We start from the raw sequence: 27929 nt of genomic DNA, 5'->3' as shown, positions 1-27929 counted from the left end.
GTCTCTGAGCAAGACGCCGCATGGGACCTAACCCCTCACCCGTCTCTTGGGATAAGCGCGTCAGCTAAAAGCGCTAAATGTAAATGCGAAATCCTCTATGAAGACTCAGAAGAAGGGATTAAAATCGGCAACGCTGGAAGTTAAAACTGCATTAGTCCTGAATCCTCTCCGCCAGCTGCACGTCGCCCGCGGCTAGTTCAGAATTTCATGAAGAACTGCACAGATGCACCCACATCAGTCCGCTTTATGTCGATCGCCTGCAAATGTCATTTTCCTTTAAGATGATGTAAGACATTACTTCATGGGACGTTTCTCTCTCTCTCTCTCTCTCTCTCTCTCTCTCTCTCTCTCTCTCTCTCTCTCTCTCTCTCTCTCTCTCTCTCTCCCCCACCTTGCACAGCTTGGAGGAACATTATCTTAAACCTTCTGCCGGACCAAACGTTTCCGCACTCAGCACTTTGGAGAGATGGGTGCGCACAGGAGTTCCGTTTCCATCCTCCTCTCTGTGAGCAACCTCGGAGCTTGTTTCAGCAGCATCCCAGTTGTCAGGAGTGAGGCTCAGTAGCAGATTGATGGACCGCACGCACATTCTTCAATTTATTATGGACTGATGTGATTGAACTTGAAGCCAGGCGCAAGACGGCAAGCCTTTCCACAGAGAACTTGCACCAAAAAAAATGAAAATAAAAATGTTTTTACCTCTTTGATGGTGGGGATTTGCAGAGTGAAGTGGGGATTATATTTCTTTGAAGTCACAGTAATGACCCATCGCAGTGGATGTGTGTAACATGATGCGCTCACTGGTTAAGATAATCGATTCTGTTCAAAAAAGGATGCACCGTGGGCAGGCACATTTACGCATGGGGTTCAAGGATCTACTGTAGGCACACCTTGGGATTGTTTGTCATGAGACACTGGATGGGAGGACAGCAGCTTGAATCAAGATTATGCTTTGGGTCTGAGCGCATCAGCACCATGCCGTTACTCCCCACACCCTGAACTTCTGGGACGTTTGCGCTCCGAGACAAGACAAGATTTCGTGTAAGCTTTGCAAAAAGAAATGGCACTCAGCGAAAACTGCAAAACGCAACCCGCAAAAGAGCCAGGCTCGGTGCAAAACCCTCCATCGGATGTTATTGAGCTCAACGTGGGTGGACAGGTGTATTACACTCGTCATGCCACCTTGACAAGCTTTCCAAATTCCTTACTTGGGAAGCTGTTCTCTAACAAGAAGGGATCTTCAAATGACTTGTCCCGTGACCTCAGAGGACGTTATTTTATTGACAGAGATGGCTTTCTGTTTCGCTATGTATTGGATTACCTTAGAGACAAGCAAGTTGTCCTCCCTGACCACTTCCCCGAGAGAGGAAGGTTGAAAAGAGAGGCGGAATACTTCCAGCTGCCAGATTTGGCCAAACTTTTGTCGTCCGAGGATTCAAAACTATTTCCAGACGATTTGTACTACAGTGATTTCGAGGATGCGTCGCAGGGCAGCGATCAGAGGTTTTACCCTTCTTACTCCTTGGACCGGAGGTACGGCTACATCACGGTCGCTTTCAAAGGTGTTTGCGCCGGGGGAGGCAGAGAAAGTCAAACTGATGCCAAGAGCAAAAAGTTACCGAGGATCTTCATCAGTAGTAGAATTGGCCTGGCGAAAGAGGTGTTTGGAGACGCCCTGAATGAGAACAGGGACTTGGACAGACCACCGGACCGTTACACCTGCAGGTTTTACCTCAAGTTCAGGCACCTGGAGAGAGCTTTTGACATGCTGTCAGAAAGCGGCTTTCATATCGTGGCCTGCAATTCGTCCCTGACGGCGTCCTCCATCGGTCATTACGCGGATGACAGAGTCTGGTCCAATTACGCACAGTACATCTTCTACCGTGAGTGAAGATTTGTTCCTACTCTACACTTTCAGAAGCGAGCGAGTGTGAGATAAATAGGTGGCTTTGATCTCCAGAAGTGATTATAGTGCAACACCCAGTGTAAACTAAAAGAAAAAAAAAAGCCCCTCCCTCACCTACAACCAAATCCAGGCTATAGGCACATCATTATGGTACTGCATGACGTCCATCAGAAATGTTGCTTTTCTCATTAAATGGTGTAAAGAAATATCCACACAGATGTCCATATAAAAACACAACTAATTTCTGTCTAATCGTCTAGATTTAGAGGTGATCTGCAGAGACTGATGTGTGTTATCTTACACCACCAGGAGGCATGGTCAGGTTACAGCACACCCTTCTCAAATCGTTGCATCCCTAGTAATGGCTGCTTTCAAACTTCTGTTTTGGGTCCGAGATAAGAGGCAAACTTGCTCACGGGCCTCAAGGGAGTTGAGTCACAATGCTGCTACACTTCAAGCACACATGCGTCATGAGTAAACAGGGCTTATTGCTCAGATTCTGATGCATTATGAATAATATAGCACCAGTGGGCAGCAGAATTTCACATGAATGCTGCTGCATTCTCTGGAATCAGCTTTGCTTTTGACTTGAAGACAAAGTTTGTTCATCAGCAAATGCCTTAATTAGCTGCAAATATGGTTCATTCCACTCTCTACAGAGGGAGGAGTTGGACCATATGGCTGATTAAAAAGCACTTCGTGTTCATTATTCTGAATGGCTCCCTTTGGAAGAGCTGAAGAAAACCCAGTTGGTGGGTCAAAGCTGGAGATGGAGGAGGGCGGGCTGAGGAAGACATGACATATGGTTTGCTAATGATTTACCAATTGTGCTGTTAATACACGCTAATTATAACAGGGGTCTGCCTTGACCCGCACAGACATCCAGCCAGGTACAATTTTCCTGAGTCATTCAACTTTCTGGAGCACAGCATATGGTGTAGGTGTTCACCCCCTCTCCATTAACAGACACCGCCCTAGGACAAAGACATGAGACAGTAGGAGGAGGATGAGAAGGGGGAGAAAGACTGTGTAAAAGCTGCAATAAGTACAGAATAGAGAGAGAAGAAGATGCAGAGTAAGGAGAGCACAGGGAGGAAAGTCTGAGAGAGAGGGGATTTAAGGAAACGAGCTGAAAGGAAGAAGAGGGAGGCGAGCAGATGGAGGAGAAAGCGGCTGAGCAGGAGGGCCGAGGGAGTAAAAGTTGCATGAGACCTGGCCATGGGGAGAAAGAACTGAGGCAGAAAGAAGGGAGAGGGAGTGAGGAGCAAAAATAGATTAAAGTAAGTATCAGACAGGAAAGTTCATTGGGTCCGAGGGAGCGGAGAAGAAAAACATTATTTGGTGGCAAGACACGGAAGAAGAGGGAGAGACTGGGTTTTCATTAAAAGAAAGGAGACAAGGTGAGGGTGAAAGGAAATACACACACACATATAACGAGCGCTAGGAGACAGAGGCATAGTCAGGATGATGGATAGACACATCAAAGGCAGACAGGCGTGAGAGCCCTTGTTTCAAAGCAGCACAGCGGCCTGCATCCACTCTCAAAACTAATACTGTAACCTGATTCAGAATGTGGGACACTGGCTGGCCTCGGGCAGGTAGTCCTAAACTAAGGATGCATGTAGACAAGTGCACCTTTGGGGTGGGCACGGAACAGATGTGCCTTATTGTTGTTTTTTGATTTCAGCAGAACATTTCACTGCTCTCTTTCTACCCCCCTCCCAAATCCAATCACAGGCTCATATGGAGTGAAACAGGAAGGCTGGGTTTGTTCAGAGTGTAAAAAGAGCAATCCAACGCAGTAAACAAATTGAGAGACTTTCTTCCAGCCTGTCAGTTCCTAGCGCCATCCATGTTGCTCTTCTTGTTAAATGCGTCAGTTGTTTTCTACAGGCTTCACTGACTCTCAGCATTAGTGTGGATCCCATTCTGGTGACAGGGCGGGGACGCCAGTTTTTCAAAATGCCTGCAGCAGATATTCATCATTTTACTGAGTGGTATCATCTGTATTCACAGTCAGGGGACTTATTCCCTCATAAAGTTAAGACAGTCCACTCTCAATTATTGGCATCCACTCCTGCCCAGTAGGATATACGCTGTTGGTTTTTCCACAGACTAAAACAAATCATTTTTACAGGAAAGGGTACTCTTTGCAGGAGGCCACAGTGTCTGAGCATTCATCATGAACAAGAATTTTTGCACCTGATGGCCATGATGAATAATTCCCATTTGACTGAATATGACTTGTTCACCCTTTAAATAAACAACTGAGCCAGAGACGAATAAATCAAAACCGATAATCAACGCATATTGGCGAGAAGGGGACTGAGAGCAGGTTGTGCCTGGCGTTGCACTCACCGGTGGATTACATATGGAAGCCCAAAAGTAGATGAAAATTTAGTCATGATTAAACCCCTCATTAAAATGGTCATGGTAAGTCAAAAGTTTGACTTATTAACTCCAAAATATTAGATAAAAAGTCCAAATTATATGAGAAAAATTCACAGTGATAAGACAGTAAGTCAAAAGTATCTACAATTTACTATTATAAGATAGAATCATGAAGAAGGAAAGGAAAGGTAAAAAGTTAAGAGAAAGAAGATTAAAACATCAACTTTTTAGGAGCAATTTTTGTTTTTTCGAGCTCTTTACTGTATTGGCAGAAATGGGCTTCCATAGCTAGGCGATCCTGTCAAGATATTCATCAAGCAGAAATCTAGGTCATTTAGTTTCATAGGGACATTGCATTTGTTCGATTGGCAGTGGCAACATTATTGCTGTAGTGATTAACAACTCTAACCCCATCTTGGCATTTGGGACCAGTCTCCTTATAGCTAATTATCTCTGGGGAAAGAGGAGAGTCTTGGCTAATTAAAAAGCAATCTGTGATCCCAAAATATTTCCTCGTCTCCAGTCATCCAGGATGGAGATGAAATTTAGAAAGATAAATGCTAACCTATTATTATAACTGAAATGGACATGCTACTCTCAGCCATTCCTGAAGATGGCACCCCACTGATTGTCATGGGTGACATGAATATTCATCTTAACAAACCCCTTGCAGTCGACTTCCTTTCACTGCTGTCCTCATTTAACCTCAAACAGGGCTCCACCGCTCCCACACACAAAGCGGGCAATACTCTCGACTTAATTGCGATGTGAAAATGCTAAGCTAACTGTCACCCCATTGCATGTATCAGACCACTTCTTTATTGAATTCTCTGTATCCTTACCAGAGCATCCTCAGGCTCCGCCATAAATGGTCCCCTTTAGATGAAACTTCTGGTCCCTCACACCGGCTCAACTCTCCGATGAGGTCTGGGCAATCATGCCTCCTCTTAGTGTTTTCTCCTCACTCACTGTGAATGAGGCAGCAGACACACTCTGCCTTCCAAACTTGCTCTTAAAACCCTCACCAGTCCATAGCTCACCAGAGGTGTCATCAGAGAGCAAGGGGCGGTGCTCAGAGCAGCCAAGAGAAAATGGAGCAAAACCAGAGATCCCTCTGACCTCAGTGACTGTCAAACTCTCCTGTCTGCATTCTCCTCCCATCTGAAAAGTGCCAACAATCAGCTAGGGCTACTGGTCAATCCTCTGTTCTACTATTGCTCGATACCTTTGCAGTATCTTGGAGGGGAAGAGTGTCTAAATCCCACTGCTTGTCCACAGGGGTACCTCAAGGGTCAGTGCTTGGACCCCATCTCTTTTCAATATACACGACCACACTTAGTGCAGTCATCCGCTCACATGGCTTCTCATACCATTCATATGCTGACGATACCCAGCTCCTCCTTTCATTCCCGCCAAATGACCTCACTGTCTCGGCACGGATATCGGCATGCCTTGCCGATATCTCGGCATGGGTGAAGGAGCGACACCTTCAGCTTAACATGTCAAAGACTGAGCCTCTTGTCATCCCGACCAGTCCCTCTATACAACAACAGAGCAGTATCCAGCTTGACTCAGCTCTACTCACTTCTGCAAAATCTGCTAGAAACTTGGGTATCATGATTGATGACCAACTAACTTTTAAAAAGGATGTGACCTCTGTTGCTCAGTCATGCCGATTTGTCCTGTACAGTACAACATCAGGACGATCAGACCCTATCTGTCTGAGCATGCATCTCAACTCCCAGTACAAGCACTGGTGCTATCACATCTCGACTACTGTTATTCCTTACTGACAGAGCTCCCAGCATGCTCATTAAAACCCTTGCAGGTTATCCAGAATGCGGCGGCTCGCTTGGTCTTTAACCAGCCCAAACGAGCGCACGTCACTCCGCTGTTCATATCCCTCCTCTGGCTCCCTGTTGCTGCCTGCATCAAGTATGTCCTTGATGCTTGCCTACAAAATTGCCACCAAAACCGTTCCAACCTACCTGCACTCCCTCATTCAGGTTTATGCTCCCTCCCGCTCACTACGCTCTGCCCAGGAGCGGCATCTGGTGTTGCCAGCTCCAAAAAGTCCAAAAGGCCCTAAGTCTCTAGTTAGACTCTTTTCTTCTGTGGTTCCCTGGGGGTGGAACGAGTTACCAGACTCCATTCATTCTGCAGAGTCCCTCTCAATCGTTAGAAACAGACTAAAGACCAAGGTCTTTACTGAACACCTTCTTTCTTAAAAAAAAAAAAAAAAAAAAGCAAAAACAAACTCTCTGTTCACTCTATGCATTATTTTGTAGCACTGTCTCAAAACACATATGTCCAGTTGGACCAGAATGTTGTGTTAGGGCACTTAATCTTGTTGTTCTCTCCTGTCTAGAACCTTGCTTGTGATATATGAAAATTTCATATGTACGTCGTTTTGGATAAAAGCATCTGCCAAATGACAAATTGTAATTGTAATTTTAAAGGCAATTTAAAATATAAATCCATCCATCCATTATCTATACCGCCTATCCCTTTCGGGGTTGCGGGGGGCTGGAGCCTATCCCAGCTACAATGGGCGAGAGGCGGGGTACACCCTGAACCGGTCGCCAGCCGATTGCAGGGCCACATGCAAGGACAAACAAACATTCACACTCACACTCACACCTACGGACAATTTAGAGTCATCAATTAACCTAATAAGCATGTTTTTGGTCTGTGGGAGGAAGCCGGAGTACCCGGAGAGAACCCACGCATGCACGGGAAGAACATGCAAACTTCACACAGAAAGGCCCCGCCTGACCCGGGGATCGAACCGGCAACCTTCTTGCTGTGAGGCACGCGCACTACCTGCTGCGCCACCGTGCAGCTTAAAATATAAATCATATTCTAAAATAGGCAAAGGTTCTTTCAATTTGTAAATGAAAATTAAGGGGGTTAGGGTTAGGGTTAGGGTTAGGGGATGAAAATTAAGTCACCATGGACAAAATATCTAATAACTTGCTTTGACATTACTGCTTCCAGTGGCGGAGCAAATCGTCACTGAACAGTAAGACTGGTAACATCAGAGACATTTTCATCTCTTTCCATCTGAAAGGTCTGTGCAGAAGTGGATTGTCAGAATGGGACACACGTACAGTAAAGATGGAGAATGATTATACTTGCCAGGTGTGCTGTTAATGTAACTGTGCAGTCTTCATTTGGGCTGTGAACGTGATGATGTGTGGCTATAATGGCTGCTGAACAATGGCCACAAGGCGGCAGGGAGAGACGGGGGAAAGTAATCAATTGCTGGGGTGTAATGGAAGCACAGATTGGGCAGTCCCCGAGCTCCCAGAGAGCCTGCTTGGAGTCTGGATGGATTGGCAATACCTACAAGAGATGGATGGTGCGCCCATGAACAACTCATACAAATCTGAAAGAGAACCTGGTCAGAAGTAAGGCACGGGTGTGTACTACATCAGTTCAAGTCTGCAGTCTGGCTCACCTAGGGAGTAAATCTCAGTTTACTGAACAGCTGCAGATACAAAAGAAAAGTCTCTGTTTTTTAAATCAATCATTGTTTGGAGCTGCTTGCACTGGATTTTGATTGACTGTGCTGGTGCTTATTCATTTTCATGTTATTGACCACAAATAGCAGTCTTAACATCATTTCTAAATCTTACTACAAGCTTTTACACTGACTTTAATGGAGGTGTTTCATCTTTTCAATTTCATGTCACTACAGTATTAAAATGAACATGCACAGACATAGAACATGCATGAAATAGGAAATCTGTCATAATGAATATTTAATTATCTTTTTTTGTGCCTTTTTGGTCCACAATAACTCAGTTACAAGCAGGCATTAGTAGGATTGCAACATTCCCAAATTGGGACTCTGGTTGCTAAACAATATTGCTCTGATGCATGAAATGAGCTTATTCACACTAACCCTCTCCCACTGTCTGTTTTTGCTTATTGATTGTCTTCTGGGTTGGATTTTCCAACAACATAGCTGAGTCACAAATCACAGATGTCGGGAGTGCCCTTGAATGCACCAACAAGGAGATTTTTCAAAACAGTCTGTGCTTGTAACTCCATTACCAAGGTGAATGATAATGCAATTTTGACTAATAAAAAGACTAAATATAGTCTTTGATGGATCAGACACCTGAACCTCCAGCGTGTTCCTTTACAGAGCTGATAAAATTAGAATCTTGTTAATAGTATTTTTCAGATACAGTACTGTTGAATACTGTCATTTTTTTTGTCCCTGGTTCTCTTATTTCTGCATCGGAGAACAGGTATAGCAGCTCTTACCGTCTGACATCTAACACCCTAATGATCCCTCCAGAGACATGCAGTGGCTACTTCTGTGGTGGAACTCACATCGTGGACAGAGCTGAGAGTTTTCAGAAGACAGGAGATCCGGTGTGCTGGTATGCAGGATGTTTGCTTTGTAAGGTTTAGTGATTGGTCTGGTATAAAAAGCAAACAACACTCTACTGAACATAAGGTAACATTGTCCTGAAGAGTCGTTGCATTTTTTGTTAGTGATGGAGGAATTAAAAGAGGATGTGATGCATGAGCATTTTTCTTTGATGCCACTCTTCAAACATCACCTACTTGACATGGTGCGGGAGCAGAACTGCCCCTCGTCTTTCCTCCAGCCTCCTGAGGCATCATTTAGGTGATGACAGGAGCTCAGTGTATGCTCAGGACACCTACTCGGTTTCTTCCCGCCTCATCCTGATTCATCTGCTTGTGCAGTGGAGGGCAGTGGCTCCGGGTCGGGGGACAGGCCTACAGGGAGAGGCTGATACAGACATTTCAATCCGTCTGTGTTGCTGTCAGGGAGATACTCAGCGGGCAGCCACCCTCTGACTCTGGGAGGAGAAAGCACCCGCTTGTCATTAACAATCAGCCAGTGAAGCTGTCACTCTTGTCATGGAAAGCAGATAATTTGGGCGGGGGCAGTAACGGGTCTGAGAGTGTCCTTGAATGTAAAGCTTGCTGGCACTCCATGGGACTCCCTAACAACAGCTCTTTCTCATCACTGCTACTGATGAGGGGTGTTTCAGCAGAGCAGGCTGGCTGGATGCAACTAATTAATATTGACAAATTCAATTTTATGCAGATGTTACAGACGTTATTATACTCAGCAAGAGGATGGCTATAGCCATCAGTTAGACTGGACACAAACTGCTGAAGTGATACTTTTACAGCAAATAGGACTATCTTTGTGAAATGGATTTCCCTCACCCTGTAAGGACGGTCACTGCTTTTGCAAGACATGCCTTTTTTTCTGCTGCAAGGACACGCTGGCCTAATTTGTGAGCTAACAAGCATGTAAACTACACTTTTCCTGAGGCAGTGGCAGGGTAAAAATATTTGTGTAACTGGATATAGGAGCAGGAGAATGTGAGAGTGTAAGTCTGAGATCAGAGTGTCTTCACTCATATGATCTTAGCTCCCTGACTGGCTGTATGAATATGCATATCTAACCTGTCAGACAGTATTACCCCTGATGCATACGGCTTTTTTCATCAAACTAATCAGGGCTGATTCTCAATTTCTCTCTCTATTTTGTTTGTTTCACGAGTCTTGGCCAGAGAATATTATTGTACTCGAACCAAGCAGCAACTGAAGCCTTTGAAGATGATTCACACCACTCAGCCCTGCAGGATTTTGTTGCGTTTGGGCGAAGAAAGCATGTATGTTTATTTCATAAATTCAAAAGTGAAGAGTTTTTTTTCTGACTCTGACAGCTTGGATGTAAAATGCTGCTTTGTGTTCAAAACTTATTTTCATTTATTTAGATTGAGGGCACAGTTCACATCACTGCTGAGATTCAAATCTAAAAAGCAGACAGCTTTGGGTCACTCAAGTCAAAATATTAAACAAATTGCCTTATTGCCTCTTGCTTATGTGCAATAAAAACATGAAATTGCTGAGTGATGAGTCTTTCGTTCTCGCCTTTACTTATTTATTAATTTAGATTTTCCTCTGAACTTTCAGCATAGATCAAATGACTGAGGCACAGAGATGCTCCACCATTAAAGAAATAATCATCAGCCGGCCTTGATGAGTCAGTTTTAGAGCCACGGATAAAAACAAACACATTAATGCCTGGCAGAAAACCCACTGACATTTGAATAGGAGTTTGTCAGAGCCCCATCATGTCTGAATTTTCTGCCAATCAAAACCTTCTACTGGGTAAAAACGTGTCATTTTAATCTAATATCCTGGCTGTTGAATTCGCACAAAGCTCGGACCTCGCTCAGGCATGAGGACAAACATCCCTGCTTTCATCAGAGATGGAGAGGAGTTTGAGGATGGCCCCTGTGACTCTGAGTCTGCATGTCTCTGTGAAGAACTCAACTCCCTCTCTCTGTGTTATTTATGAGAAGTGCACGCCCGAGTCTGGTCTGAGCACCAGCCTCAGTCGTTTGAAGTGGTTGGAATATGATCTCTTAGACAGGCTGTATAGATCTGAGAAAAACACACTGCAATCAATGGCTTCCCCGAAAAGATACCAAAGGGTATTATACACACTCACTTATTTAAATGTACTGTTTCCTGACAAGGCTCTCTTAGCAGGTTCCTGTCTTGGCTCTGAAGTGGACATCATAATTTGACACTACATCACCTTTTCCATAACACACAGTTTATGGCAACAGCCAGTTCCATGTAAACACGCCACTATTGTAACTATTGTATGAAAGCAAATGCAAGCCCAGGTGCTTCTCAGCTGGTCAGTGGCTTCAATATAATTCATTCTCCTGCATAACCTGAAAATTTTATGATGCTATTATTGGGTGTTGGCTAGTTTCCTAAGCGGGTTGCCCCTCTGGAGGACAGCATCCATCCATTTAGAAACAATGCTCAGCCTCCCTCCTCTTGATCCTCCTCGCTAAAGCGCCTGCATCCATTTGCGTGGTGCTGCTTGTGTGCTGGATTCAGCTTGATTCATTTTCTGTGGGGGGAAATTGGTGCGCTGATTGGCCTCTTTACTCATGGATTAGCCATTAAAAAGCTGTTAGTGACTCTCTCACTATCAGCTCAATGCAATCATCGCACCAGAGATAAGGTCATTATTACAGTGTGTGCGGAGAGGTTAAAATCCCCCTTGAACTCTGTTCAGTATAAATTGGTACATGCACGGGAAGGAGGTAATGGACAAATTATTGCTCCCTCTGAGATATCATTGCTATTGAGTCTGTATCATCACATTGGAAAAAGCCATTAGGAAGTTTTTAGAGTCTGTATGCATTAGTTTATTTCTCATACACTGTTGTTTATATTACAGTGAGCACAGCAGTTTTCAGCACATTTCTACCTGTTAGCACATCTAAATGAGACCATAGTTCAAGGATATGTTTGGCAATGAAAGACTGCTACAGTGTTTACTGTCTTTACTTGAACACTTCACACGCCAGCGGGCAGTACATTACAGTATTTCTGGTTCATAATTAGCAGTGTAGGAGGATGTGAGATGGTAGAAGAAGAGGATGAGCGAAGACTACTAAAATCCTCAGCTAGTACTACCTGGTCCACTTCTCACCCAAACTTCATGACAGGAGGTCAAGAGGCCTGCAGGGCCTGCAGGTACATTTATTCAGTCCACTATTCACTGACCCTTTTCTGTTACCACCCAAAATAAATTATACTTTGTGTTTTTCTACCGTGTTGCCTCCCTTAAGGTAAAAAGCACCTTGTCGGCTTATTGACTGAGTGTTCTGAAAACACAAAAATAATACACTACTTTCTTAATACGAGGCAGGTTACATGTTTTAATAAGAAACTGCGATGGCAAAGCAGATTGCTTTGGCTCTGAGACAAGCTTTGCCTTGGGAAATGGTAAAGGTCTTTTAGGGATCCGTACTGAAGCACACTGAGCTGTGGGGTTCTCCTTAACAGATGAAGCAATATACACAGCCCACCAGCCTTTTGAGAGTCAGCAATTAAATGTCAAAGCCAATAACTTGCATGTTCTTACATCTGAACCCACCTAAATACCCACACACATCACCACACACAGTCATCTGATATTCATTTAAAGATACTTGCATGACATTGAAACTGCTGCGTAGGCATTTGTCGGCATTTGCCTGATCGGTGCAACTGTTTCTTTCTATTGCACTTTGAATCTGTCACCACACAGACAGCTAGGACATTAATTTACAGTGCGTTTCTGCATGAAAGAGAGTCTTGCTGCAAGAGAAAATTTACTGCATGTGTTAAAAACAACTGACGAATGTGTTTGTGCTTGTGTTTTCCAGGTGGGCCCTCAAGGTGGCTGTCCTCTCACTGTGACTGCTGCTGCAAGAGCCACAAGAGCGAGCGTGAGGGAGAGAGCGGCACTTCCTTCAACGAGCTTTCCACTTCCTGTTCTGAGACACAGTCGGAGGCCAGTTCCCCTCAAGGAACCGTGATCTGTGGCCCTGTGAGCCGGCGGTCCAACATCCAGACGCTGGACCGTCCCATGCCTAAAGGACCAGCTCACATGCTGCAGCAGGCAGAGATGCGCCGTAAGACTGAGATGCTCCGTGTGAGAACCTTCGGGGTCCGCGAAAGAGAGGCTGCAAAGAGGAAAGCAAACAAGGAGAAGATGACTCCGGAGCAGGAGCTGGAGAAATGCATCGAGGACTTCCGCCGCATTAGGATTCCTGATCACTTTCCGGAGAGGAAGTACATGTGGCAATCAGAGCTCCTGAGAAAGTACCGTCTCTAAAAATAAGTGAGAGGAGGAAGAAAGACAAGGAGAGATGGTGGTTTCATGACATCAGTGATGAGTATTAACTGCATAGGCAATAGACTGCACCCTCTAAGACACATACTGTATTAGAAAAAAAAAAAACTATGGCCACTTTCCCGCCAGCATGACTAGCTGAGCACACAAGGTACAAGGCAGGGTGAGTCCTTGATTTGTAAAGTATGCACAGTGTTGTGTATGATATGCACATGTGTAAATCAGGTTACTCCTGTTGGGGCTTACACCCTGTTCTCACTTCAAAGAGCTGGGAACCAGTCGTACAAAAGGCTACTACATCAATAGTTGAAGCAACAAAGCAACCTCAGGGGCAAAATCATTTCAGTCCATCAACCAATCACATACTGTATGTGCAATTGCCCACAATAGCTGTTTTTTTTAAAAATGGATGTACCCAGATGGTGCTGTATGTTAGCAATGGAATATCACTTAACTCCACTGATAACACATATACTTATAGTAGGCTTTGATAACGGCACTGCATGTCATTTCACCCTTAGCATAATTATGCAATATCAAACAAACTTTCAATTCACTATTTTGTGTGATGGGTAAATACGGTGTGTTACGGCTGAACTTAAATGAGGAAAGCACTGCCTATAGATCTGTTTGCCACTGTAAAACTTTTTGTCCAATGTTGTCATTATGTGTTGGATAGATGATGTTGTGTAGGTAGACTATATAAAGCCAATGGATATTTGACTAATCCTTGATTGTAAGTGTGTAAAAAAGCGAATAAATGGGTTAGAATTGTATTATTCACAGTGGACCTTCTTGACACCTTCAGTGCATTTAGATTTACATGGAAATTTCAGTTTTTTTCAACCATACTCTTATAACTGACTGTTTAGTTAAAAAGCTCCCCTGAACAGAGATTGTCAGATCATATCTTAACAACCATAAATAGGCGCAGTAAAGGATTTCTCCACATGCTGAAGGGGTTTGCTGTAGCAAGAGCGATACTCTATGGAGCCTGAAAGGTGGTGTCGTGTTTTTAGCCTTTCCAAAGCCAAAAACAGATGATCAAAACAGTATGAGTGTACTTATCTGCTCAAACGTAAGCTGCAAACCTTAGCTTAGCTCTGACACTAAGCTAAGGTTTGCAGCTTACGTTTGAGCAGATAAACTCACTGGGCCACAGCGACCATAGTGAAGCCAGTCATTTCCCAGAGGATTGTTTGTGACCATCAAAAAAATGTATCCATTGTTTTACAGCTGCTTCACTCACAACTCAAGCTTATGGGAAAAAAGCTTTTTCAGGCCAGTATGCATCACGTGACATTGCATTTAAATGGTTTCACTGCTATGTCAAATTGGCTTCAAAGCCCGGCACACTTCCTGCGGCCTTGATTCGCCCCAGGGTGACAAACACCAGAATTTTCTTTTAAGTAACAACAGCACATTTTAATATTTCTGCACTCAGAGGTAAGAGGGTTTTCACATGTTAGTACAATAGATAGGTTTGAGATATTTGGGGATTTTCCAGGTACATGCACTCAGATAGATCCATCTCACCTTGTGTTGCCTCCACCATCACTAGCCAATCAGTCAACACCACACAAAACTGCCATCATTTCAGAAATGAAATAGATCCCTCCTTGTTGACATTTTAATGTGTGCCTCATCCTCTTGAAAGGATATCAAGGAAACAGGAAGAGAACCATAGCTCTGCATCATCAAGCACCATTTATAGAGAGCACTATTTTTAGCGAACAGATTTCTGCAGTGTCGCCACATTGCATCCGTAAGGAGCGAGGCTCGGGGACTGTATCGCTGCAACCCCAAAAAAAGCCTGTGTGATGACAGATGAAGAAGCTTCTCTCTTGGGACAGTGAGTGCCCAACACAATTTAAGGGAAAAAGCTTTGTTAGGGCTTAGTGATTTTGCTCTTTATGCAGACATGCATATGTCAATATTCAGATGATAAGTATTAGACATATCGCCCTGTAGTCACTCCACCTTTGTTAGCTAAGGCATGACATCCGCATGTTGCAAAAAAATAATGTTTTAAATGATCTCAGGGCTTTTTTTAAATCTCTATTTAGCTGCCATTTAACTTAGAAGAGATAGAGGCTAGGACGTGAATTGACTTTCAGAAACTCACATAAAATGGTATTAGATTCTCAATACGCCTGCAGAGAATAAAATGGCAAAAACCTTGAAGAGGACTGTAACATAATGAATTTGTCAGGGATATAGTGGCCGTTCTTCCTCCACTCAGCACCCGGACCCATATCGCTTGCTCTCAGCCTCCATTCAATAGGAAAACAGCATGAAATCTCTCAGTTTGAAATCCAATGCCCCTTTCCCTGTCTTTGAAAACCAGATCCGCTTTGGATGGCATTTCACCTCGCACTTACCACGATCTGAATCCTAATACCCCAATGAAAAATCAATGGATCTATTTTTGCATATCAAATATACACAATGTGGCAGCCTGGCCTGACCTGGCCTGGCCCAGGTGACCTTGCTGACCTATCCCACAGAACCACCTGAAGGCATCAGTTGCCATTCTACTTTCTTTACAGATCAATAGCCTCAGATCCTGGCCCTGGCCTTACAGTCTTTAAAGGCGGTCGATAACCAGCATCCTCCTCTTGGATGCAGAGTAACATTAAATCTTCAATCAGAAAACATCACTGCCACCGCTAGCCGCCCTCAATTATCCGGCGGGGTTGCCTGCAGGCCTTGCATTTCCCACAACAGCTTTCATAGCATGAGGCAGGTCTGACAGCATAATTACAGCCCTTGTATTAGAAAATTACTGCAAAGCCTGTGGATTCAAGAGTGGGAGAATTACCCTGCTTATCAGATATTAGGCGACCAGAAAAGACTGTTATTCATACATAGAATAATAGAGGCATGACGTAAAACCAAGCAAACAGGATTTAATTTTTCACACAAAGAATATAAGGATTAGACTCTGTTTTATCCAAGGTTTGGAGGAGACTGTAATTCACTTTTCCTAACGTTATAAATCCAAGGTGATAACTGGTGTTGTTATTGCAATGCAGAAGATTGCAATAATCTCACATCCTCCTACACGGCTGGATTTATCAAGGCTGGCGCAGGATAATTTCTGCTAAGCTAGACATCTGGAATAGAAAGATGAAATGTGCAATTTATCTCTTTCCTCTGAAAAAAATACCCAAACTCTTACTGGGAGAGGTCTTGTTGCCTGCAGCATGTCTCCATAAATATCCAAGACCAACATGTTTTTCCGCTTACTCATCTAATTTTAGATGACTGACATCTCAGAGTTTCATTATCACCCGGGAAGTGAACGGAAATGTGGCTGAGTAAGTGGCAGACTTAAGATCTTTCTCCTCAGGTTCACATATTTGCATATTTGTTCAACGTGATGGCAAAGATTCTTTGCCATCACGTTGATGGCAAAGTGTAGCAGAGTCCTGGAAATACCCTTCTTTGCCAAAGAAGGGTATTTCCAGGACTCTGCTACACTTTGACATGAAAAAACACAGACGATTATCATGTTTAAATGATTTTGGCTCATTGGAAAACTCAGAAGCTTCAAACTATCTTTTTAAAAAGGGGAAGAAACTTGCAACAAAACATTTTCATCCTGGCGCCACAACTCTGGGGCCTAGTTGTCCCATTAGTGTCACTTCATCTATTTATTTGTTAAAACATATAGGCTTTTATGACTCTTAACAGGGTCAATTCCTCCCTGTTACTCCCTTTTAATCCACATTGTGCTCTGAGCCATGGTTATGCTAAACCTACATACTGTGTGCTCTTTTATGGGGAGCCTGCAGGGATGTAGTTAGAGAAATGGGAGCCAATTTACTCTCTTGGAGCACATTTGGGGTCTTACTCTGGCCTGATTCTGCCATGTCTAATGTGTGGAAATACCAATGGAACAGATTACGAATGAATCCAGGGGGAGAAATGACAAAATCATGGTGAATGTCATCACCATCAACCCCTGCAGAAAATTGGGAGCGATAGCCTGCATGGTGGGACGTCCCTGATAGGATGCAAACATATTAAGTTTGTAGGACCCCCGTCTGCTTTCATCTCATCCCTGCTTCACCATTTTTCTGTCGTTGTCTGAGCATTATTGACAAGCGAAATACACATCCACGCATTCGCTTACTGACTGGTTATTGGACATATTCCCAAAAGTCCAAATTTGGGCTTTTAGATGCTGAAACCAATGTGTTAACTGGCCTCTATTACCATTCTGTCCTTTACTTCAGACTCCTCACAGGGAGTTTAAAGGAATGGTTCAGCCAGACCACAGACACTCACTCACTCACACTCACACTCACACACACACACACACACACACACACACACACACACACACACACACACACACACACACACACACACACTAACAAAAATCCTAAATTCTCATTTGCCTCTTGTGTTATCAAGTGATGCACTGGTTTTATTTGTCCTGGTTTTGAGATATCTGACTGAGATTTCTGCTGCCATCCCAATACAACAAAGGTGAATAGACTTTTGTTTGTCTTGCTCAAAGCATCGAAAAGTTATATTTAAAAATGCAAGAGAAACATCTCTTTCCAAAAACAGTGTCCTACTTACTCTGGAGAATCGTCAGACTGTGCTGTGAACAGGTTCCTTCTACTGAAGAAATAGTCTCCATAGAAAGTATTGACAGTTTGGTCTGTGGATTATTCAGGATAACAAGGGACTCGCTTCTGAGAAATGATTGAATTTTTACCAGCACAACAGAAATTCCCCTCCCATTATATGGAGATGGTGCTAGAGATCTCAAAACATCTGCATTGTTAGACAATACTGCAGGTAGGTGAGAAAAGATTTATTTATTTATTTATTTGGCAAATTTGGGTGAAACAACTTTCTGCTTTTCATTAACGAAACAACATGTGTGATATAATTTTATTTTAAAAATCTTTGCTTTTAAAGCTATTGAAGTGTGAAAATAAAGGTAATATACACCCAGATTATCTGGTACACATAGATAATCTAATACAGCAGTCCTGCAATAAATCCTTACTTCATGAAGGCATGTTCAGTTTTCGTTGAAACTGTTTTCCAGACTTGATTAAACAGTTTCCTTCCTTTCGGAGGCTGCAGTCTGTGGTACTGCTGAGCAGTGTGGTGTTATGCTGGGAGGTCTTTCCAACATTGATATCATTGAGGGTAAAGAAAATATTAGAAACACCTCACAGTATAATGAAATTAAATTCAAGAAGGCAACATTTATTGTAGGCTTGACAACTGAGTCTATTTATTTATTTATAGAAACACACCGGAGTACTAGAAACTATTGGAGCCGTCCCTCAAACTGGGCCCTGAGTAGTCAGAAACCCTGTTCTCATCAATACGGGTACACACACACACACACACACACACACACACACACACACGCACGCACGCATATATATTTACTGCAGTGACAGGTGTCAGTCAATAGTGCTGACTTCAGCAGGCATTGAGTCCACAGTGAGTCTACTTTTGCTCTCCTCTGGCGCCCTATTTCCTCACTCAGCTCAGCGCTCTGGCGCCAGCACTGAGGTCCAACAGCAAAAATACAATCATTCACCTGCTCCTTAGACAACCACTGTCAGCAGTACAGTTAGTTATATGAATTATCTGTGCATCTATGTGCATTCTTGGATATTCGTCCAGCCCCCTGTGGGATCCATTCAGCCTCCTGCTCTGCTCAAAAACAGGGATCTGAATCCAGCTGCAAAGCTTCTAATTGGGCAAAACATCCAGAGGTCCTGAGCAACGACTGGAGTGGAGTGGACCTGCTCACCTGCGCTCCCCCTGGGACAAAGAGCCCACCGGTGGATGACAGAAAGGGAGAAAAATGAGGGTGCAGTAGAGAAGTCACTCCACTGCCTTGTTATGAGGTCAGTCAAATGAACTTGAAGCTCTACAGCATTTGTGCAGGTGTACATAATGTTTTTTTTTTAAAACAATTCGCTTTGGCAGGTGTAAGGAGGCTGATTTACAGCCAAAGTGTCTTCCACTCGTCATTTTCTCCCTCATTACCTTATCCCTTTCTCAAGGACTGCTCTGGAGAATATACAGGCTCAATTAAGCTGTTCTGACCGGAAATCCCATAGCTCATAAATCACCTCCAAGGGCCACTGATCAGCGCTGCTACACCACAGGGTAAAGGAGCCCACAGTGGTGCGTGCTGCTGAGCAGGGCAGCAGCTATTATAAATCAAAGGAAGAGTACAGACTATATTGCAGAGGATAAAATACTGTAGGACACTGTATCATAAATCTGGAAAATAATCACTGATTGTCTGTGAGCTGTGATATCAGACAATGAATACAGCAGGACAGGCAAACAGTTATGATGTTATGGCAGAATGGACAAGGACTTATTCACCTTCTTATATACCACCAGTCTGTTCGGAGGCTGAAATTATGGCAAGAACCTTTTATACTTTTTATACTTTTATTATGGAGTTCATCAAGATGCTATTATACCGGAGTAAAGACACAAGCCTTCACTTTTCTGTCGAGCCAGATTCTGCACAGTCAAAATGTGCTGCACTCAGCTAATGTGACGGCCTATTAAATAATCAGTAGGGGAACATTGTCTTAATTCCTCCCAACATTTTCCCAGTGCTGTGCAATTAGGATTGCACCCCCGAACCATACCTTGAGGTGTCATTGCTTTATAAAACATCCTCAAATAGCTTTGGAGCACTTTTCCTTATGTGTCACCCTTTTTAGTGTACGAGCGAGATAAAGACTCCGTTGGCTGTTCATTTTTTTCGTGTCTTTTCACAAGGGCCTAGGGAGAAACCCAGCTCTGTATGCATTACAGTGCTATTACTGTATGAGGAAATAATCTCTGTATTAAATTTAAGCATTCAATTTGACTGCAAGGTGATAGAGGGGGTTTAGGTTTAATGAAACAAATCCTTCACACGACTTGTGTGATGTGAGTTTAAAACTCATTGATGGAACAAAAAATAATTGTTGGAGGTCCTTTCACAGAAATCTGCTCAATTTTCCATCATTAAAATCAGTTTAATATTGGAGCGAGTCGTGGCTGGGAGGCGACCATCATGTGGCACACAGACCCACAGTGAGGAAAATTCTCCCTCAGTCTGTCACTGTTCTTTGAATGTAATCCAATCTATTTTCAGTGGTAATCTGTTGTTTTTAAAGGATGGTGGGTATAGTACAGCACAACAGAAGCCGCATGATAATGCCAAATACATTTATTTTTCAGCTACGCTCATTAAACGACATTCTCTGGAGAAGTAATTATCTTATTGTCGCCTTCCAGTGCAGGGATGCTGGATGTATTTTGAGGGGTATCATCGAGTATTTTTACAAAACCGAGTGCATTATGCATGTCAGAAGAAACCCCTCATATTGCCCACAGAGAACCAGATTAATCCCTCCAGAGATTAAATGTTGCACACAGATGGTGGGCATGTTGCATCCACATCGGCTGACCTCCTACCATTGCTCTGTGATTATCAACAGTGCACTTAACATTTCTGCACAGATTACTTAAAAGCATATCAGGCCTGAAAACATGAAATTCATGCAACAAATTCTGCACATGAACGTTCCAGTGTGACTTCAAATAAAGCATTAACCTTCCTGGGTCAGATTTATGACAAATCAATAACAACAATTGTTTTATTTTTATTTTAGACACTGATTTTAGTCAGCTATTTTCAGACAGTCAGTGAAGGCCTATTTAAGCTTGAGGCCAACAGAGGGCCAACAACTGGAAAAAAAAAAAAAAGAAAAAGAAAAAAAAAAGGATTAAGCGTTCCACCTCCTGAATTTTATTCCTGGCTGTTTGGAGAAGAAACACCATTTAGACAATCTTGCAGGGAAATAAAATGTACAGAAAATGTAACGCAATAATTAAGTGAAAGGAAACTAAAAAGCTGCAGCCATGCTGTACTGGTGCTTTAAGCTAAATGCTAATTCTAGCTCATGTTTAGCAGGTATGATTAGCATGCTAGCATGTGAGCTATTTGATAAATAGCATTAAAAATGTAACTTTTGTCCTGATGGTGGCACTGGAGAAAAGGTTAAGTCATCACCAAAGTTTACACATTTGACCATGAGAGGAACATGAATGTGTGAACGAAATTTCATCACAATCCATTTAATACATGTGGAGACATTTCCCTCAAAACCACCAATGAGAACGTGCTGGTGGAGGAAAAGTCAGAGGATCACCGCAGTCAGTGGGACACATCATCTGGGAAACATGACTGTCCAGCCAGTAGATGTCCAGAGAGTTCACAGGATGAGCGAAAACTCTAACTTCACCCTGAGACCGGGATGTCTGGTCAACATTTTCTAATGGGTGAGGGACGGTGATGGCGGACTTCCTGATGGGAGTATATCTAAACTCCTGGCTACAGGATCATCTGCACTCTTTTCTTCTCCATTAAGACTTGTCCTGAGTTGATGCTAATAGAGTGAACCAAAGGAAGGCCAGTAAATGGCTGTACGTGAGAGTAAACACATAAACAACACAGAGCCGAGCAGATGCTGTTTCTCTCGTAGCAGTGAAAATGTTAAGACCCCTGCTCTCTCATTAATCTCTATTGGCCCGTGTCACCGCTCAGAAAGAAAGGCAAGATTACTCCCATCCCTGGTCTCAGACTCTCATTTAGCCACGTACCTCAAGCCATTATTCAGCCATCATAGGAAAGCCACAAAACAAATGGTATTTACCTCAAAGGCCATATTACCTCAGGGGGGAGGGATCGGGAGCTAGGAGGCCGAGAGACGGGAAAAGGAAGTGAGCTGCAGCACTCTCACTTCCTCTGCCAGTGTCAGGCTGTCATCTGTCAACTAAGAACATGACAAATGGCTGAAATGAGCTGGAGACGGATTTGACACAGATGTCTGACATCACCATCTAATCCTTCACTACGCTCTGGAAACGCCACAACGGGATGGACTTGATTGCCATGGCAACAAACTCAAAAATAATCCTGCAGACCCTGAAAGCCTGGGTGATTGGGTTTGATTTTGATTGTGGTATTAAATCACAGCCTGCTTCTGCTCCAAAGAATGACTGATTTTCCAAATTAGGGCGCTGTTAATTAGTCACCCTCGTGAAGACGGCCCACAGTCGATCACAGTCCACAATCACAGAGCTTACTCGTGTGGTTTTAACCTACAAGCTTCTTACGCAGCTGAGCCAAAGCTCAGCTTCAAAAGTAACACTGATTAAATATCTACTGTAGTGGTGTCAATCGTTTGTTCTAATGCCTCAAGTCTCATTTTGCTGCGTGAAATATCAACATCTGGACAGTTGTTTTTGAAATCACAAGGGGTCGGGTCCAAGTAAGACAAGTCAAGGTTAAAGAGGTGGAAGGACGAGTGCGTTCAGGCGGGGTGCAGGCAGTCTGTGACACTGAGCTGCCCTGTGAGTGTGTGTGTGTGTGTGTGTGTGTGTGTGTGTGTGTGTGTGTGTGTGTGTGTGTGTGTGAGTGAGTGAGTGTGATAAATCCACACTTTGGATGCTAGCCATAAGTCAGGGACAGGACCGCTGTGTGATTAACTTTAGATAAAGGAGACTACAGACCTCTCCAAGCAGGATCAGAGCTCCTGAACGAAATAGAGACGAGACTTACATACAGGATGAAGAACACCTCACTCTCCACAAAATCCTAATCTACAACCCCGATTCTAAGAAAACTGGGATGCTGTGTAAAAAGTAAATTGAAAACAGAATGCAATCATGTCCAAACAAACTTTTACAAAGTGTTCCTCGGTCCATGGAGTAATATCCTTTATACAATCATGATCCGATCACCTGTTACCAATGAACCTGTTTACCTGTGGAATGTTCCAAACAGGTGCTTCTGGAGCAATCAACAACTTTCCCAGTGTTTTGCTGCTTCTGTCCCAACTTGTTTGAAACATGCTGCTAGCAGCAAATTCAAAATGAGCAGAAATTTGCAATAATCAATGAAGCAGATGAAGGAAAACATTGAATTTATTCTCTGTGCTGTTTTCAAGTAAATATCAAAAGGGGTTAACAAATTATCACATTCCTGTTTTTTCTTTGGGGTGAGTGTGTGTGGGTATGTATGTGTGTGTGTGTGTGGTTGTGTGTGCATGATGTGGGTCTGCGGGTGTGTTTGGAGGGGTGGGTGAGTGGGGGGGGCGGAGTTGCTATCATATTGCTATTTTATGTTTTTATCTCTTTATGTTTTTATCTCTTGTCAAGCACCTTGTGCTGCATTTTTATGTATGAAAGGTGCTATACAAATAAAGTTTGATTGATTGATTGATTGATTGATTGATTGATTGATTGATTGATTGATTGATTGATTGAGTTACTCTTTAGGAAACTAAAACACAATTCAGTCTTATAATAAAACAAAGAACAAAAACACTGACACCGTGACAGAAAGCGAATATGACAAAACAGTGTTCAGTTACTGCTGCTGCTGCTGCTCTGTGTGCGTGTGTGCGTGCGTGAGCATATGAGCCTTGAGCAAATGCATAAAGCCCTCCAAGGGACCGGTGACATTTCTTGGTTTTGTGCGTCATACAGATTATATCCATGGTTTAACAGGAATCGTGATCTGGCCTCTGGATGGCGTTCAGTGTCACCTTAATCACTTCTGACACACTTTTCATCTCTGCCATGACCGCATCCACCACTTATCGAAGAAAGTCACAGGATAGTGAAGCTTGGCTGACAGAAGAGCTTTCCTGCTATTTTAATATTTTCAACACTTCTCACATACTGTATATACTCGCCGTCTCTTGTATCTCCAGTGTTAATTTTTCCAGTCACCCATCAGGTAGGTCATTTCCTCAGCAGTAATTTCATTGGAGCACCGTATCAAAGATGTGTTTTTGTAATGGTTGCACACGAATAACGATGAGGCTGAGTGAGAAAGGAAGAGGTTGCATAACCTATTTTGAACACTCTGTCTTTCTCCAAAATTGATACCAAGCAAACAGTGTGACACGTGTATCTGCCTACTGAATGGGAATTAGACACACACAAAAGCACATCAAAGGGTGTGATTGAGAGGGTTTGTTCCACAGGAGATGAGTGAAAGAAACTCAGCCAGTCATTTCAGACGTGAACTATTTTCATCATGCACACACATAGAGCAGACCATAATAATCATGTTACCGCGTTTACTTTGTGAAAGAGAATTTTCCTGTTCACACAGTCTTGAGGGACGATAAAACAGAGGCCGTTCTTTTCTTATTCATAGGCCATGCAGCATACATGCGTACAGGCCTGCTTGAATTTTGTCCTTCATGGAAAAGAGCCAAGCGTCGGTCTGTAATGCTGCTTCACCTTTGAATTGAAGCTCTGCAGAATTGCAAAAGCCCTTCGACATGTTGCACTATCTAAAGGATAAGGCTGGCATTATTACATATTTTCCTTATTGCCAATAAATACAGTGAAGAGACAAAAACCAACAATGCGTTAGTCCATCTCTCAGCACTTTCAGATTTCTCTGTGTCACAAGCCCATTCGTTCCTCCTGACAGAAATCGTTTAAAACAGGTCACAAAGGTATAGTTTCATTTTCAAAAAAGGTTTAGTAATTTCCTAGAACAGCTAGGTATTGAAGGTTTTAGCAAATGCGCTAAAACAGGTGAAAATAGTGTGCCGAGGATTAACACACACGTGGAGCCAGGACGCTCTATGAGGGACTGACACAAAATAAATTATAGCGCCTGTCTTCTTTGTAATAAAAGAACCAGCTGAGTATTCCTACAAATTCCGTCCACATTGGACGATTCTGCCTCATGATTAATATCCAACGCCAGCATTCAGTACCAAAGCAGGGAGAAGCGGGCCCTTTATGTAGAGAGAGAGGAAGAAGAGTTTGCAGGTTAGAGTGGGGGATGGGCGCGTGGCAAGCTGACTTTCAAGGGGGGGGGACTGGAGTTTGCCTCCTGTCATACACCTGCAACTGACATTTGTGTTTTTATTGACTGGAACCAGTTACTAACCACAACTACACCATGACTATTTAACAACGATCATCACCTCAATCAGCCATATTTGCCATGTGCAGGTGTTGCAAAAATTGTCCATTATTGACATTCTGAACTGGTGATGGTTGGAAGGAGCACATCACCAGTTCATTGTGCAGCAAGTGAATACTTTTCGGGCAACAGAGGGACAAGCCTCATTTTTGGCTACATGGCACAGGGGTGTAAATATAGACAGTGCAGTTGTGCAGTTGTGCTGGGGCCAGTAGGGTGGGGGGGCCCATCAGGGGAGCAACCCCACCAACAATGAGGAGTAAGTCCTTATGAGGGGTCACATTGCCACCACTGAAATACGCCTTTTTTTTTTTAAAGTTAGATTACATTTAAAATGGTGCCATTTGCCATAAATGCCCTCAAAAAGACAAACTCATCTGCATCATGTTTTTTTGTTTGTTTATTTATTTTGGTGGGACAAACAGTTACAATCTATAACAATATGCTATGTTTATTCTATATAAACTTTAAAAAGTGTAGATAAACTGTAGGTTGATGTTATCCAGTATCAGGTCTCTACTTCATGTGATGACATAATATGTGTCTGCTTCATGGCTATTAACTAGTGTGCACGAAGGCCCATCATAAAAGAGTACACAGGGGCCCGTTGTAACTACCTTACGCCACTGGTTGTGCAAAAACCATTATATATAGAAAATGCCAGTTGACCATTGTCAGATCTCAGATGAGAAGTTTGTCTGTTGAGATGGAAAAAAGTTTCATTATAAAGCAGTAAAAGAGTACAAAGATAAAGCTCCTGCTCCACCAAGGTATGCTCGATGTCCTGCCAGCCTTGGAATACAAAAATGTTTTTCTAGGATCCTTTTCAAACACACATTTTCTGATGTGAATGTCCTTTTTTTTACCACCAGATCTTCTTCATTTGAGATGGATATAAACTTCTGCCTCTGAAATAGTCAGATCCAAGACTCATGGGACGGAGACATTTTCAGGCCTGTGCAACAGTGTTCTAGTTTCCCATCAGGTTGGATAATGGACCATAGTGTGGGGAAGCGGTGTCCTGTTTCAGGTCTTTCATGCCAGCACAGGACTAGCTAGACACACAAAGCCTGATTCAGGCTAAGGAGAATAGGAAAATAGAGAGGGGGGTAAGAACAGCCACTGAGTGAGAGGGAGCCGAGCAAGAGGACTGAAAGAGGAGAGAGGGGAGACGTGAAGGCAGTCCCACAGGCAGTGAAGAGGCAGCTGGCTCAGAGGTGTGTGCATCCTATTTTTAGTTTCCCTCATGCACACCTCCAACTCAAACAGCTGCTGGAGCATTTGCACACCAAAAGACTTCGGCATCATCGTTCCTGCCGACAACAAAACCCACGCAACAGAAAAGCTTCAACTTTCCTCTGGCTCAGGTGTTTCAGCTGCAATTGGCTCAAAGGTGAAATCCCGCCCCTCAGCCCCGCTTCCCTCAGGTTGTGATTTCAGTTAGGACGAAAAGGTGAGGTGTAGCGTAAAGTCACATGATCCTGGATGCTGCTGATGCACACCGCCTGCAGTCTCACAAATAAGACAGCAAATACATCCCATCTGAGTAATGTATGGCAGGAGCCAACAGTCAAAGGAGGTCATGTTGCTTTTCTTTAAGCTACTAAGAGAAGAGATAATAGTATGTTCACTCTTTTCCCAGAATCACTGACACACCTTGACACTGGCATGTTGCAAAATATTTAATTCATGAAATACTTTTGGAAATCTTAAAATCTGCCTGAATAATGCCTCCAAACTGAGCAGAAGCAACTTCTATTGAAAAAAACATTGTTTGTTGTTAGCAGCTGAATGGGTGCATCTCATGTATATTTGAAAAATAAATGAATATGTCCCTGAGCCAAACCTCATTTGGGCAATGACTGAAACAATGTCAGAGATGCTAGAGATAATAAGCTCCTGCATACATAGGTAGAGAAGCAACTCGGTGCGCTACCCAGAAGTAAGAAAAGAGGTTGTTTCATTTATTTATCAAAGATGAAATATTTATAGGATTCAATCTGCTGGCAGAGGAGGACCAAGCAGAACAAACTGTGGGTGGAAGAACCACAAAGTTGCTTCATGGATGGATGTTAATGAAAGCATCTGGTGGGGGCTCTGCCTGCTGCTCTGCCTACATTTTCATCCTAAATTGCATTCGCAGGCTTTCAGGCAGTCACGTCTGAGTCAGCTGACCTGGAGTGACAACACACTGCGGGCATTTAACATATCACACTGTTGTCAGTTGGACTTTGTCTGTCAGACAATGGGAGGGACACCTCACCTGCATAAAAGGTGAGTTGTCTGTGTATAAACACGAGCACATGCGGTTATCCAGAAAAACTGCAGATATTCCAGCCGAACCAGTTTGACTGGAGCTCTGCGTTTTAATCCAAACACAGACTGCAGCCTCACCTCGCATGTTTACTGAGAGAAAGCTGGCTTTGAATGAAGTTAGTGAATAGGCCTACATCATTCAGAACAGAAAGAGAAACAACAAAAAGGAGTCACCTAATCAGCACCTGGGAAGTGCTGCGACTATGACAGGGACTAAGTTTTGGGTGGAGGATTAGTTCCCTCTGAAAGGGAGAAGTTAATTACGTGGCTTTGGTGCACCTAAAATGCTGTTTGATTCGTGGTTAATCCTCATCAAACTGCTGCACAAGGATTATGCATTTTGACTGACACCTTGTTCAAATTAAACTGCTGCTTAAACACATCCTCACACACTGTGAGACACATCTGCACATACACCGCAGTCAAATGATCAAACACAGCTGCAGACAGAGGGGGAGAAAGAGACGCGGAAAAAGAGGGAACGGCAACGCTGAGGCAGATCACATTCAATGAGTTAGCAGCACTCTCTGAGTAAGACAGCATTTTAAATAAAACATGAAAGCTGGAGAAGAAGGCACTCCTCCTTATACAGC

General features: G+C 43.3%; 1 protein-coding gene across 1 annotated transcript; it reads left to right on the top strand.

The window, feature by feature from the left end:
* The first annotated feature begins 330 nt into the window (after positions 1-330).
* kctd16a (potassium channel tetramerization domain containing 16a) lies at positions 331-13785 on the top strand. Its single transcript, XM_070963416.1, has 2 exons — positions 331-1883; positions 12535-13785. Exons 1-2 carry the CDS (start codon positions 1061-1063, stop codon positions 12984-12986), a joined length of 1275 nt encoding a protein of 424 aa, XP_070819517.1. The 5' UTR covers positions 331-1060; the 3' UTR covers positions 12987-13785.
* The last annotated feature ends 14144 nt before the right edge of the window (positions 13786-27929 follow it).

This window comes from Chaetodon trifascialis, chromosome 5 (genome assembly GCF_039877785.1).
Source record: "Chaetodon trifascialis isolate fChaTrf1 chromosome 5, fChaTrf1.hap1, whole genome shotgun sequence".
NCBI lineage: Eukaryota > Metazoa > Chordata > Actinopteri > Chaetodontiformes > Chaetodontidae > Chaetodon > Chaetodon trifascialis.
This window is presented reverse-complemented; position numbering and strand designations above follow the sequence as displayed.

Coding starts and splice junctions, on each gene's coding strand:
- kctd16a (XM_070963416.1), top strand. CDS start 1,061: ATGGCACTCAGCGAAAACTGCAAAACGCAACCCGCAAAAGAGCCAGGC. Junction 1,884..12,534: donor CGCACAGTACATCTTCTACC/GTGAGTGAAGAT, acceptor TGTGTTTTCCAG/GTGGGCCCTCAAGGTGGCTG.